General features: G+C 42.6%; 1 protein-coding gene across 1 annotated transcript in view; it reads left to right on the top strand.

The window, feature by feature from the left end:
- tmem9 (transmembrane protein 9) overlaps nucleotides 1-8,891 on the top strand; it is a 45,414-nt gene extending 36,523 nt beyond the window's left edge. Inside the window, exon 5 of the mRNA XM_055654832.1 lies at nucleotides 8,437-8,891. Within this exon, the coding sequence (XP_055510807.1) occupies nucleotides 8,437-8,580 (144 nt within the window). The 3' untranslated portion in view covers nucleotides 8,581-8,891. The remainder of the gene's footprint in view (nucleotides 1-8,436) is intronic.
- Nucleotides 8,892-15,008: the final 6,117 nt, after the last annotated feature.

Here is a 15,008-nt window from a genome sequence, read left to right as displayed (position 1 = left end):
CCAAAATGTATGACTCCACACTTTGTTACACGTAACGTTTCTAGCTTCTCAAGACTGGGTTTCTCAGGGTTGGTGAGTCTGTGGAATTCATTGCCATAAATGTCTGTGGAGGCCAAGACATTGGGTATTTCTGAAGCAGAGTTTGACAGGTTGTTGGTTAGTAAGGACCTCAAAGATTACGGGAAGGTGGCAGGAAAATGAGGTGGTGAGGGAAAAACAGATCAGCCATGATCGAATGGCGGAGGAGACTGGATGGGCCAAATGGCCTAATTCTGTTTCTATGCCTTATGGTCTAAGGTGCCATGTAGTAAGAATTGTTTTTGGAAGGACCATGAAGGTATTAATCGCTGTTACTCATCTGTGAAAGGGAAGAAAAAGAAAAATGCCATTAGTGTACCTATTCAAAAGTGATGTTATTCCCCTGACTCATGAATTCTGTTCCTCTGCGTGTGAAATTGGATGACAGGTCTCAGATTTAATGACTACTTTCTTCAGCTTCAAGCTGCTGTGTTCTAGATTGATTGATGCACTGCATGTATGATGATCATTGTTGAAAGCCCTGTTCAAATGCAGCCTTTGATGTAGTTCCGTGAAACCCCTCCTTTGACACATGTCACTTCCTATCGAATGTCACTGTTGACAGAACCTCCGCGCTCGCTCTCTGCTTCATGTCTCGCAGTGCGTTTGAGAGCCGTTTTTCCCGCAATTGCACCATGTACACTTTTGGCATGAAACGCTTGCCAATGATGGACATGCCTCTGATCTTTGCAAAGCGTCGAGGTCTACAAATTCCTCCCTACTTTCCTTCTCCGCACATCTTTGACCCTTGCTGTTCACAAATCACCATGTTGTATTAGCCATTTCTACACTGCAACAGGCTTTGCACAGACAGAGCTGAATGAGGCTTTGACATTTTTTAATTGCGTAGTTGTTTTAATCACCTCCTTGACAATGACCTTGTTTATATTGCTCTTTTTCTGCATCTCTGTAAGCGTGTGAGGTGAATGCAGAGAGAAGGAGATTTTTGATGGTGTTCGCTCAGTAACTGCAGCCCTGTTCACATTGAAAAACATAAGAAAATAGGAGCAGGCATGGGTCTTATATTAATATCCTTAATATTAGATTCTGGCAACCTAAATAGATCTTAAAATCTATTTAAGAAGAACTATGAACGTGAATCCAGTGAAATTGGATAAAACATAAAGTGCTGAAGGAACTCAACGGGTCGGGCAGCCTTTGAGGAGGGAATGGACTGAAGACATGCAGCAAGACTAGGGCCAGCTCTTGCCAGTCCTGACCCACCCCTCCCCATCACCTCCCTACACTGCCCATCTCCTCTCAACTCTTTCAGTCAGATGAATGGTTCCAACCCAAAATATCCATTTCCCTCCACAGATGCTGCCCGACCAGCTGAGATCTTCCAACGCGTTTGTTTTTGCTCGCTGTTCCATCTTCTGCAGTCTCTAAATGAAGTTATAGTATTATGATTAAAAATTAGAACCGTTTCCAGTTATGTAACATCGTTAACGTGACTGTGAAACCGTTTCAGGGTGCTTCCGAGATGCTGAGCAGAGATGCGTGGGGAAGTCAAAGAACTCGGTTACTTGTCAACTGGGAGGGAAACAAAGTATAACGGCCAAAGTAAATAAAAACTGTACAGTTACAGGTCTGATCACAGGTAGTAATCTCTGACTTTCATTGGGATAAGAATGATGAAGAATAGAGGATCACTGAGCTGAATAAAGGAAGAAGTGTTTTAAATGGATTCAGACCTCACTTTTTCTTTAAAAAGCTTGGTTTGGTTAAAAGATACAGCATGGAAACAGACCCTTCGACCTGTATATCACCTCATGTTCTATATTATCCCAGTTTCACATCTACACACTGGAGATAGCCAATGAACTAACCTACAAACCTGCACGTCTTTGGAATGTGGGAGGAAACCAGAGCTCCTGCAGAAAACCCGCACCGCCACAGGGAGAACGTACAAGCTCCATACAGACACCTCCTGAAGTCAGGATCGAACCCGGGTCTCTGGCGCTGTAAGGCAGCAACTCTATCGCTGCACCTTTTGAATCATTGCACTAACCGGATGCAAGGAGATGCCTAAGTTCTCCCTGCATGAATGGAGGAGAGATGAGTGCCTTGACTCCTCGTTGATTACCTCCAGCAGTTCTCCACATTGTTCCCACCTTACATAGACTCTCCACCAAGATTTCAGCAAAAACAACATTGATTCCAAAGGCAGCTTGCAATAAATAGGCAATAAATGCTGCCCTTGCCAAGAACATTGAGATCTCAAAGACAATTACACAAAGACACCAGTGGAGGAAGCACTAAGACATATCCCATTACCCCACAGATGTTCCATCCAACTTAATCTCCCCACACCTTGATCAACTTCTTCCCAGATTCTATCATTTATTTATGCACTAGAGATACTTTCCTACATATCCTACCAACCCACATGTCTTTGGGATCCAGGTGGGAGCCGGAACTCCTGAGTAGAAACTAGTGCAGTTTAAGCACTCTTCCTTTAAGAGCATGCAAACTCCACAAAGGGATCAGGTTCGAAGACAGATTGTTGAAACTTTGAAGCAGCATCTGTACTGGCTGTATGTCTGTGTCACAACACTACTAACTGCCATGATTAGTACGGGTGTCAGGGGTTATGGGGAGAAGGCAGGAGAATGGGGTTAGGAGGGAGATATAGATCAGCCATGATTGAATGGAGGAGTAGACTTGATGGGCCAAATGGCCTAATCCTGCTCCGATCACTTAGGAACATATGAAACCAAAATGTAAACGTTTTCTCCTTTTGCCTTTTTTTCATTTTTATTCGCAATGTATTATATTTGACATATTTGAAATATGAATCTACAGTTAGAATTCCTAAAGATTAAATATCAGTTGCATAAATTTAGTTCTGCAATTGATAAAGCCCTAAAACTGCCCTAATAGATTTGTACAAATTAATTGAAACTCTACACTAATCTGTTGACCCACATGCAAATAATTGGCAGTGTTGCAAGCCAATGAATTGAACCTATTGCTATTGGCAGTCATTTGTACACAAGCTGCTCTATCTTAATCCGTCTGGTGATGTCTAACAGACCAAAACAGACAGTAAGGCACCTTGTGGTGAAGAAAGTTCATGATATCAAAATAAGGTTACTTTTACAAAGGGCTTGGGAGTAATAAAGCAATGTTTGGGAGACCAAAGTCAACCGTAGATAATGGACTGCATTGATAACGAGTGAACCAAGAGACAAATGGTGGACATTATTCATAAAGGAATTGTCGATTCAGCAAAATGGAATTTGGAGACATAAGAAACTGCAATTGCTGGTTTCCCAGCAAGACAATAAAGTGCTGGAGGAACACGGCGGGTCAGGCAGAAGCTCGAGAGAACATGGCGAGGTGAAATTACGAGTCAGCACCCTTCTGTAGACTAGAAGTAGTCTGAAGAGGAGTCTCGCCCCGAAACATCGCCTGCCTATGTTCTTCAGAGATGCTTCCTGACACGCAGATACTCCAGTACTTTGTCTTCAAATGGAATTTGGATTGCGTGTGTGTGTGTGTGCACGCGTGTACGTAATAAACTAAACTAAACTAAAGACTTCCTTAAATGCAATGTTCTTTCTGATATATGCGCCCTTGACCCCATTCTACGGCAGTTTATTCGATTTAGACTCGCTGCATTTTTGAGCAAAATGTCACAAAAGGCCAGGTGCGACTAAAATGTAAAGTCTTGGGAGCAGATGGTATCTTCAATAAAGTTCCAAAACTGAGTGGTGAAGAACCTCTCACACAGATCTATCATCGGCATCTGGGAAGATACCCCAGGGGATTTCAAAGATCCTATAATTGTGACGATCTTCAAGAAAGGAGCTATTCAATTGTGATGAATAAGGGGGCAGAGGGTTCGATCCTGTATGTGGGTGCCATACATGTGGAGTTTGTACATTCTCCCTGTGACCGCGTGGGTTTCCTCCAGGTGCTCTGGTTTCCTCCCACATTCCAAAAATGTGCAGGTTTGTAAGTTAATTGGCTTCTGTAAATTGCCCCCAATGTGTAGGATGCGAAACTGGGATAACATGGAACTAGTGTGAACGGGTGATCATTGGTCGGCATGGACTTGTTGGGCCGAAGGGCCTGTTCCACGCTGTATCTCTAAACTAAACTAAACCATTCCTGAAAGATGTGCAGTGTTATTTTCTTGGGCAAAGAAACACACTGACATCCTCAGATTGTAAATGTTGCTCCAACTCTTGAAAGAAACAATGCATTAAGTAGAGTTATGTTTTTTTGTGTTATGTTCATATAATAATTTAGTGAGACCGGGAAAACCTGAACATGGTTTCTTTTGTGAAGACTTAAGCAGAATCCTCTGGGATAATAGGATATTAAGCAACAGAAACTGATGCCTCATATAATTTGTTTCCCCACACCCATGCCTGAAGAAATGTTACTTGGCCCAGTGACATGCTGCGGTGCTTTACATTAAATACTTTGAGTCATTCACTGATTTTAAATTGCCTTAGCTACCAGAGCCTAAAAGGACTCGTGCAATATGCAGTGTTCTCAATAGAAGAACTGCTAACCCAGCAGAAGATCTAGTCTATAGCTTCCTGAAAGTGGCCACACAAGGAGATAGAATGTAAAGTTAAGGGCCTGTCCCACTTAGCGACCTTTACAGGCGACTGCTGGCACCCGTGATAGGTCGCCGAAATTTTCAACATGGTGAAAATTCAGCGGCGACCAGAAAGACGTTACGACTCTTTGGAGACCCCTCATGACCATAGGAGACCTCACACGACTATACAGCCTGTGGTACAGGCCCTTAAGTGTACTGTATCCTTACCTTCATCGGTCAGAGCATTGAGTGCAGGAGTCAGGAAGACGACGTATTTACTTTGCCTGCATTTGGATGGTTTCACCCCATTACAGGAAGCTTTGGAGATGCAATGGAGGCATTTAGCAGAGAGGCACCTGATGGTGATATAGAAACATAGAAATATAGAAAAAATAGGTGCAGGAGTAGGAGGTGGTGGTGGAGGCATTCGGCCCTTCGAGCCTGCACCGCCAATCAAAATGATCCTGGCCGATCATCCAACTCAGTATCCTGTACCTGCCTTCTCTCCATACCCCCTGATACCTTTAGCCACAAGGGCCACATCTAACTCCCTCTTAAATATAGCCAATGAACTGGCCTCAACTACCTTCTGTGGCAGAGAATTCCAGAGATTCACCACTCTCTGTGTGAAAAATGTTTTCCTCATCTCGGTCCTAAAAGATTTCCCCCTTATCCTTAAACTGTGACCCCTTGTTCTAGACTTCCCCAACATCGGGAGCAATCTTCCTGCATCTAGCCTGTCCAACCCCTTAAGAATTTTGTAAGTTTCTATAAGATCCCCCCCTCAATCTTCTAAGTTCTAGCGAGTACAAGCCGAGTCTATCCAGTCTTTCTTCATATGAAAGTCCTGACATCCCAGGAATCAGTCTGGTGAACCTTCTCTGTATTCCCTCTATGGCAAGAATATGCAGGGAAGGGAGGGATATGGAATCGCATGCAGGCAGAGGAGAGTAGTTTAACTCGGCATCATGCTCGGCACAAACAAGAAGGACGTGTTACTGTGCCGTACTGTTCTGTGTTCTAATATTTCAGAGAGAATTATGTATTGTTGTGCTGGTCCCTTATTACAATTTTTAGCTCATTGATACCGCAGGGAGCATTCAGAAGCAATAAAATATGTACTTGTGTGTAACTGTTCCAAGCTATTCATACATTACTAAAATGAATGCATGTTTAGTTAGATATTACCTTTCAGAAAAATAGGATCTCATTGCTCATGAACCTGTGCCAATGTTGCAGAGAGACCCTATTCTAAAGAAATTCCTCCTCATCTCCTTCCTAAAAGAATGTCCTTTATATCTGAGGCTATGACCTCTAGTCCTAGACTCTCCCACTGGTGGAAACATCCTCTCCACATCCACTCTATCCAAGCCTTTCACTATTTGGTAAGTTTCAATGAGGTGTCCCCTCGTCCTTCTAAACTCCAGCGAGTACAGGCCCAGTGCCGTCTGTGTTCTGTTTCAGAGTGTTGATTACCCTTCTAGTTTGTCACAAGCCGATATTTGTCCATATTGTTAGTATACATTCACAGACTGGTACATATCCATATATATATTGAATATTTTCACATCAGTAACACGTCTGTCTCTGTCAGCTTTATTCCCAAAGCCTGCAAGTTTTCACAAGTACAACAAACCACAATCAATATTGTTCCCTTTTTTTGTACGCCTGTTGAAATTTGAGTACTACATTATCAAACCATGGAAACCACAATGAATAAAAATTCGGAAAGATGAAAACACTACACTGCCAGCTGGCTTCACGCTTTGCTGAAAGATTAAAAAATATATATATATTTTAAATAGGAGGTTCTTGAAGATCTTCAACTGTAAACAGAATATTATTTGTCAGTAATCCAAGTTAAATATCACTTGGGGAATTTAGAAACATACAAACCTGTTCCCCCAAATGGCAATAGACAATAGGTGCAGGAGTAGCCCATTCGGCCCTTCGAGCCAGCACCGCCATTCAATGTGATCATGGCTGATCATCTCCAATCAGTACCTCGTTCCTGCCTTCTCCCCATATCCCCTGACTCCGCTGTAAACAGGTCCAGCACCAATTTTCCGGCAACCGGTGGTCCGATATTTCCATTAATCCGGACAAAATTACGAGACCGCACTTGAAATTCCCCCTGGAAGTCTCCCCGAAAATGTGGTGTCCAGGCCAGGAGAGGCAATCGATCTGGACCTCATCGGGACTTTGGCGCCGATGGGCATGTCGAATTTGCCATCTGACTCAATGGTTGACTTCAGACTCAATGGGTGACATTTCGGGTGGAGACCCATCTTCAGAAGAAATGTCTGAAGAAGGGTCGCAAACCGAAACCTCACCCACACCTTCTCTCCAGAGATGCTACCTGTCCCACTGAGTTACTCCAACATTTTGTATCTTCTTTGGATAGCATTTGTGTGGAAAGCTTACAGGAAGGCAAGGATCACTGCTGCTCAGTAGACCATGAGCATTGTGCCAAGTTTGAGGAAAAAAGACATTTCGCAAACTTTAACAGGATATTCCTCAATGACTAATTTTAAATTCCATAACCATCACCGATCATCTACGGAAATACTATGTGAGATGCTCTGTGCCTCATGTATCTTAATACAGTCTTCACTGCCCCTGTATTTCCCACTCCCTGTGCTAATGAGTAATGAGTAAACTGGATGTAGTTCTGAGCTTAAAAATCTCTAGCAATTATCACAAAAGGATTGACCTATCTGTCCCTAAACACCAAATATTTATTTTCTTGGGTATTGCACTCGGTTCCAGTTCATTGCCAAATTCCCTCATTTGGTTGTTGGAGGCAGTTGTTGGAGGCAGTGCTTCAGCTGCCACAATCATAACCTCAACCCTCTCAACCCTCAAAACGCACCCCTTCCCTACATTTCTCCTTTGCTTAAAACATCTTTTTATGTGTTCTCATTTGATGTGAAGGGCCTTAGTGAGGGCGGGGAAGGTTCATTAGGGGTATCTAAAGTAAAATTATATGGAGTCATAAAGCATGGAAACAGGCCCTTCGTCCCAACTTGCCTACACTAGCCAACATGCCCCATCTACACTAGTTCCACCTGCCTGCATTTAGCCCACATCCCTCTAAATCTATCCTATCCATATACCGGTCTAAATGTTTCTTAAACTTTACGATAGTACCTGCCTCAACTACCTTCTCTGGCAGCTCATTGCATGCACCCACCACAAATTGTGTAAAAAAGTTACCACTCGGGTTCCTATTAAATCTTTCCCCCCTCACCTTAAACCTATGTCCCACTTCTATCATTCATCCTGGTATTGTGCACAATTAATTGTGTTTTTATATAATTATGGAGGTACATAAGTGGGAAAAAGTATGTGAGGTGATGAGCTAAATAGGAAAGATAAAATCTGTTGACAAGATTAAAATGTATAAGCCTCATCGTTAAAGAAGGAATAAGAAAACACAAAAAGCTGGAGTAATTCAGCCGGTCGGGCAGCCTCCCTGGAGAACATGGGTATGTGATCTTGAAGATGGGTCCCGACTCGAAAAGTCACCCATCCTTTTTCTCCAGAGATGCTGCCTGACCCGCTGAGTTATTCCAACACATTGTATCCATCTTTGGTGCCCTATCCATGTTCTCCAGGGATGCTGCCTGAGCCACTGAGTTACTCCAGCACTTTGTACCTTTCCTTTGGTAAACCAGCATCTGCAGTTCCTCATTTCTAAACAACCAAGGAAGGTCTCTAGCGTGTCAAGGATACGTCTAAAATGACAAGCGTTATAAATAGACTGAGTGATTTTTTTTTTTTTTGCTTCTATCTTCCAGGACACCCGGCCATTCACTCCATCTCATGGACAAGCTCGTGCCAACACTGTCCTCGAGAGGGTGGAGGGAGCACAGCAGCGATGGAAGCGTCAGGTGCAGGAGCAGCGGAAGACCGTCTTTGACCGACATAAGATGCTGAGTTAGACGGGGCCTCTTTCAACTCACTCTGAATCAGGCCTAATCATGTCGCAGCTTTGAAGCATGAAAGTTGGTGTTAATTCTGAAAACTTAATGCTCTCTCCCAGCTTTATCGTCCAGTTGTATGCACCAAACATCAAAGTCACGCATTAAATAATTTGCATAGTATATTCCCTTTGAGGATGAGTCTCTGAAAAGTGATTCCCCTAATGACCCTTTTAAATGTGGCTCCCTAATTAAATGTTCAAATGATTAAAGGTCTGCACCTATAAGAAAGCTTTGGCAGCAAAATATAGAATAAAAGCTTCAGTGACAAATCTGCCAAAGTCCTCCCTTGTATTTTTGTTCTCCTGAAGGGGTGAGTTATTCGATGCAATCCCTGTCTACTGACAGTGCTGCCCACACCACTCAACTCATTCACATTGCCACCAGAAGGCTGCTTCATCTTGTCTCCCAATGTCCTTCCTTACAACATCTCAGAGTAATCGATGACCAGGGAAAGGAAGGCCTGAGGTACAGCAGTAAGTGTACAGATCTCTCTTTATCTATCTGTCTATCTCTCCCACTCACTCACTCATTTAATGTTATGCTGGTCCAATATTACTCACCTCCCAGTTAAACGGTTCAGTTAAGAGGAGACTCACAGAACTGCAGATGCTGGCTCCTTCAGCAAAGCTCAAAAAGTGCTGGAGGAACTCAGCGGGGCAGGCAGCATCTGTGGAGGGAATGGACTGCCGATGCTTCGGGTTGGGATCAGTCTGAAATATTGTCTGTACATTCCATCCACAGATGCTGCCTGACCTGCTGAGTTACTTTGTGTTTTGCTTGAAACAGTTCAATAATCCTGGAGCTTTTAATGGGGAAACCACTTTCTCTTCCATAACGTTATCATTGTAAGATGACTTGTGATTGCAGTTAGTCTTCCCACTGGAAATATCTTAACTAAAGTAAATTGAAGGTTATATCAGATGGGGCAGCACGGTGGCGCCTCGGTAGAGTTGCTGCCTTACAGCGCCAGAGACATGGGTTCGATCCTGACAACGGGTGCTGTCTGTGCAGAGTTTGTGCGTTCTCCCCGTGACCAATGTGGGTTTTCTCTGGGAGCTCCGCTTTCCTCCCACACTCCAAAAACGTACAGGTTTGTAGGCTAATTAGCTTTGCAAAATTGTCCGTAGTGTGTGTAGGACAGTGTTGGTGTGCGGGGATCGCTGGTCAGCGCAGACCCAATGGGCCGAAGGGCCTGTTTCCGCGCTGACTCTCTAAACCAAACTAAACCCCCCCCCCCTCAAAGAAGATTGAGGGGGGATCTTATAGAAACTTACAAAATTCTTAAGGGGTTGGACAGGCTAGATGCAGGAAGATTGTTCCCGATGTTGGGGAAGTCCAGAACAAGGGGTCACAGTTTAAGGATAAGGGGGAAATCTTTTAGGACCAAGATGAGAAAAACATTTTTCACACAGGGAGTGGTGAATCTGTGGAACTCTCTGCCACAGAGGGTAGTTGAGGCCAGTTCATTGGCTATATTTAAGAGGGAGTTAGATGTGGCCCTTGTGGCTAAGGGGATCAGGGGGTAAGGAGAGAAGGCAGGTACAGGATACTGTCGGATGATCAGCCATGATCATATTGAATGGCGGTGCAGGCTCAAAGGGCCGAATGGCCTACTCCTGCACCTATTTTCTATGTTTCTATGTAAACTAAAACTAAAATGAAAATGAGCTGGATCGCTGTATAATGCAAATGTTTAGTTTACATTTACTCTGGAGCAGTGAATGCCTTCGCCATGATGGTTTTCTAATTGTATTTCACATTCCATTGTTCATCAGCCTAGGTTCTGGTTCCCCTAAAACCGAAAGCCACAGGTTGGGTCATGTTTTACTCCAATCCTGCTTCTCTTGCAATTTTCTTTCTAATAATGTAAGGCACAGTTGTAAAGCTCTTGAACCTTTTGTTTTATCCTCGATTCGTTGGATTTCAAAACGTTTTAACTATATTGCTTCTTTGGGAATTTAACTTGGAGAACCAAGGCTGATTGTGTTAAAGTGCAAACCATGAACACTTACTGTGACTCAACGGGTCAGGCAGCATCTCTGGAGAACATGGATAGCTGACGTTCCAAGTCGGAACCCTTCTTCAGACTGATAAAATCTGAAGAAATGTCCCGACCTCGAAACATCACCTATCCACGTTTCCAGAGATGCTGCCAGACCCGCTGAGGTACTCCAGCACTTTGTGTCCTTTTGTGTAAGCCACCACCTGCAGTTCTTTGTTCCAACATTCAGTGCGAGATGTCATTGTCTTTGATTAAAGGACTATTGACCTCGAGCAAACTCTAAATATTCCCAAACATTGGCCAACTGAATAAAAACAATCAACAATCATGTACAAAGATACAGTGTATAATATTGTCACAAAGCTCGATTGTCAGCGTTCTGCTGCTGAAACATCACCTCCGGAGAAAGTGTTGGTGACAGCATTAAGTGCTTTACAGCTAATTCAAACTGACTTCCCTTGTGATAGTAGATAAGAGGCATTCTGGAAATTGTACTAAGAGGCATTTTGGAACTGTTCACGTTAAAATAAATTAAAGGAATAGAATTAGGCCATTCGGTCCATCTAGTCTAGTCTGCCATTCAATCATGGCTAATCTATCTTTGCCTCTCAACTACATTCTCCTGCCTTCTCCCCATAACCCTTGACACCCGAACTAATCAAGAATCTGTCAATCTCAGCCTTAAAAATATCTATTGACTATTCCACAGCTGTCTATGGCAAAGAATTCCACAGATTCATCACCCTCTGACTAAAGAAATTCCTCCTCATTTACCTTCCCAAAGGAACATCCTTTAATTCTGAAGCTATGGCCTCTGTTCCTAGACTGTCCCACTCGTGGAAACATCCTCTCCACATCCACTCTATCCAGGCCATTTTGGGTCTATTTAGTTTAGTTTGGTTTATTGTCACGAGTACCTTTCTGCCTTAATACTCTTCCTGGCAAACATCCAGTGCAACATAGGATGAAGTTAATTTTTATTTTATAATATGTGGAAACTGCAAGGAACAAGGTCTGAATTTATAATGATCCTGACAGCAGGCAATCGTTTTTGCTTTGTGGCACTTTCTTCTTCTTCTTGCGTATGGCGTGCACAGCCTAAAGTTGTCGGACTACTTGGTCTATTTGATCTTATTTGATTGTGCACGCCAGGTTGATTGCATTTGTCGAGCCACGTGAAGGTTGCAATCTCCCACCCCTTGTGGCACTTTGAATGTGTATTAATGTGGATGATCGCTACTGATGTTATCACACTTTGATACGCAGATTTATTGCACAATTTATTTCTACCACACTAGCATAGTGAATCCCCAGCATAGTTAGTAGTGAATCCCCAGCATAGTTAGTTTGTTTTGGATAGAGTATTATTGGTTAAAGTTTGAGAAATATAGTCAGTATTTGCTATTCGTAGGCAGATATTGTAACAATAAGCAAAATAAGGCAAAAATTGTAATCAATAGCTCACTTATTATTGATGTTCAATTGCACGTCCTTTAGAGTCTTCCCTTGCCAGTATCTATGGGAAATAACTAACCAAATGCGTTTTAACGGGATAGTCTAATAACTCAATAATTCATGTTGAACAAGGCACTCTCAGACAACCTAGACTATGAGGATGTTGCCAGGACTCAAGGGCCTGAGCTATGGGGAGAGGTTGGGCTGGCTAGGACTTAATTCCTTGGAACGCAGGAGGCTAAGGAGTAATCGTCATTATTCTTGATTAGTAAGGATGTCAGGGGTTATGGGGCCATGGCAGGAGAATAGGGTTGAGAGGGAAAGATAAATCAGCCATGATTGAATGGTGGAATAGACTTGATGGGCCAAATGGCCGAATTCTGCTGCTCGGACTTATGAACATGTGATAGAGGTGTATAATATCACGAGGGGAATAGAGAGGTGAATGCACGGTATTTTCCCCAGGATAGAGAAATCAAGAACTGGAGGATATTGGTTTAAAGTGAAAGGGAAAAGATTTAATGGAAACTTGAGGGGCAACATTTTCTGCAGAGGGTGGTGGGTTTATGGAACGAGCTGCCAGAGGAGATGGTTCAAGTAGTTGCTATAACAACAATCAAAAGACATTTGGACAGGTACATGAATAAGAAAGGTTCAGAGGAATATGGGACAAAAGCAAATAGATGAAACTGGCGTAGATGGGGTATATTGGTCAGCATGGACAATGGACAACTCCGACATAGAGGAGATATGTTTCCATATCTAATATCATATCAGCCCTTATAAGCCAAAAGTGCTGGTGTGTTGAGAGGAGTTTCAGTGGGGTTGTTAATTCTAGCTACGAAGACCTAGCTGGAAATCAACAAAGGTACTTCATACTCATCAGAATAATTTTACTCATCAGAAATGTGTTTGATTTTGAATAAATGAAGACTATTTAGATGAGAAAGAGAAAGGGAGGTGGAGCTAGAGTGGAGTATAAATACTGACGGGGATTGATTAGACGGAATGGCCTGCATCTGTAGCGTACATGCCATGTAATCCAGCAGAAAGTGGAGTGATCTGGGATCCATGGGTGAGGACAAGTGATGCTGGTGGCAGCAACCTGGTGAGTTAAATGATTTTCAGTCTTTTCAAAATAATTTCCTTTGAGCTAGTTGACAAGGGGAATTGTGGAGCTGATGGCCAAGGACTTTGATATGTTAAATCTTTTAGTCTCGTCTCAATTTGGTAATGTTACTTCCTTCAAATCCTCCAGCTCTTTGATCATACGGTGTTCACGGAGCTAAAGTTGCACGTTTTGTGACCATACTTGTCATGTATTCAAATCCAAGGAATCGGTGGGCAGTTTTCAACCTATTTCCATTTTCAATCTGCTTTGAGGTGAGGGAAGGGAAAGGAGAGGTAAAAGGCATCATTTTCAACCCTTTTCCAGTGCACTCACTTTAATTCTGGAAGACATTGAACTACATTACAGCCCTACTCTTCCAGGTAGAGCCTGGTGAATCCTTTGTAAATAAGTAGCGTAATTGCTGGTACGCTAAAGAGGCTTTGAGCATTTTAAAATGAGATGTGTTTACTTCATTGCTGTAATGTTCTGTCTGTTCTTTGTTTATAAAAACCAATAAGTAATCAGGACTAGACTCAAAATGCTGGAATAACTCAGCGGGTCGGGCAGCATCTCTGGAGAAAAGGAATAGGTGACCTTTCTTTAGATGGTGGATGTCTGAAAAAGGCTCTCAACCCAAAACGTCACCTATTCCTTTTCTCCAGAAATGCTGCCTGGTCCACTGAGTTACTCCAGCATTTTGTGTCTATTTTCGGAGTAAACCAGAATCTGCAGTTCCTTCCTACACGAGTGAACATGACAATGTTATTTACCATAGCTATCATTGGTTTCTCTTGTTATGTTTTTGCAAAGAAGAAGGTAAGGTAGCTCACACATTATTTTCCATATACCTCAATTCTACAACAAAATATCTCAGAGCACAGTGTTAAAATATGGACTTTGTTATTTTTTGTGAAAAACTGCAGGCGTGAGAACTTCTAGAATCTCTGTGTTCAAATGCAAGATTAACATGAGCTGAGAACTTTGACCCAAATTTATATTTACAATCTCATGACTGTATATTTTTAAATCAATTGGAGACCGTCAATATTACACACCTAAACAGCCAAACATCCTGATGTCTTTGACGTTACATGCTGAACCACCATTTGCAGATAGATAGACACAAAATGCTGGAGTAATTCCGCAAGTCAAGCAGCATCTCTGGAGAGAAAGGAAAAGGTGGCATTTCGGATTGAGACCCTTCTTCAGACTGAGAATTAGGGGTGGAAGGGATACCAAAGGTATGAAAAAGTTCAGGACAAATCAGAGCCGGCACCGATGACTAAGGAAAGGTGGAGCCCACAAAGCACCATGGTTTGGCTGTGGGAGAGGTGATAACAAATGGATATATGGTTGCGAACAGTGGAACTAGCAGGGTGACTAGGGTGGGGGGGAGTGGAGAGAGAGGAAATGCAGTGGGTCCTTTATTTTACATCACTTGCAGATGTTGCTGAACAAATCTAACACTGGGCAGCCCAGCACCTAGTCTGTACATTCAGAACCGTTTAACATGTGGGTCAAGTGACAATTTTTTTTGTTTCATACCAGAATTTGTGAGATCAGTTTTAATTCCTACTGCCCATTTGCCTCTGAAAATCAAATTATCCTTCATCTGCAGAAAGTGTTCAGTAAACCTGGAGCAAAATTAAACAGCACTTCATTGCTATCTCCAATTCAAAGCCAGTTTAACGACACACATTGTAAAACAAAAACTTAGGATTTACTTGCCTTTGTTAGGTTTTTTTTTGTAATTAGTTGACTTTGTGCAATAACTCTTTAATTATTACTTGTCTAACCACCGCTCTTCTAAAACAGTTC

The sequence above is a fragment of the Leucoraja erinacea genome, chromosome 24 (assembly GCF_028641065.1).
Source record: "Leucoraja erinacea ecotype New England chromosome 24, Leri_hhj_1, whole genome shotgun sequence".
Taxonomy (NCBI): domain Eukaryota; kingdom Metazoa; phylum Chordata; class Chondrichthyes; order Rajiformes; family Rajidae; genus Leucoraja; species Leucoraja erinaceus.
Note: the sequence above shows the minus strand (reverse complement) of the source record. Positions and strands in the feature narration are given on the sequence as shown.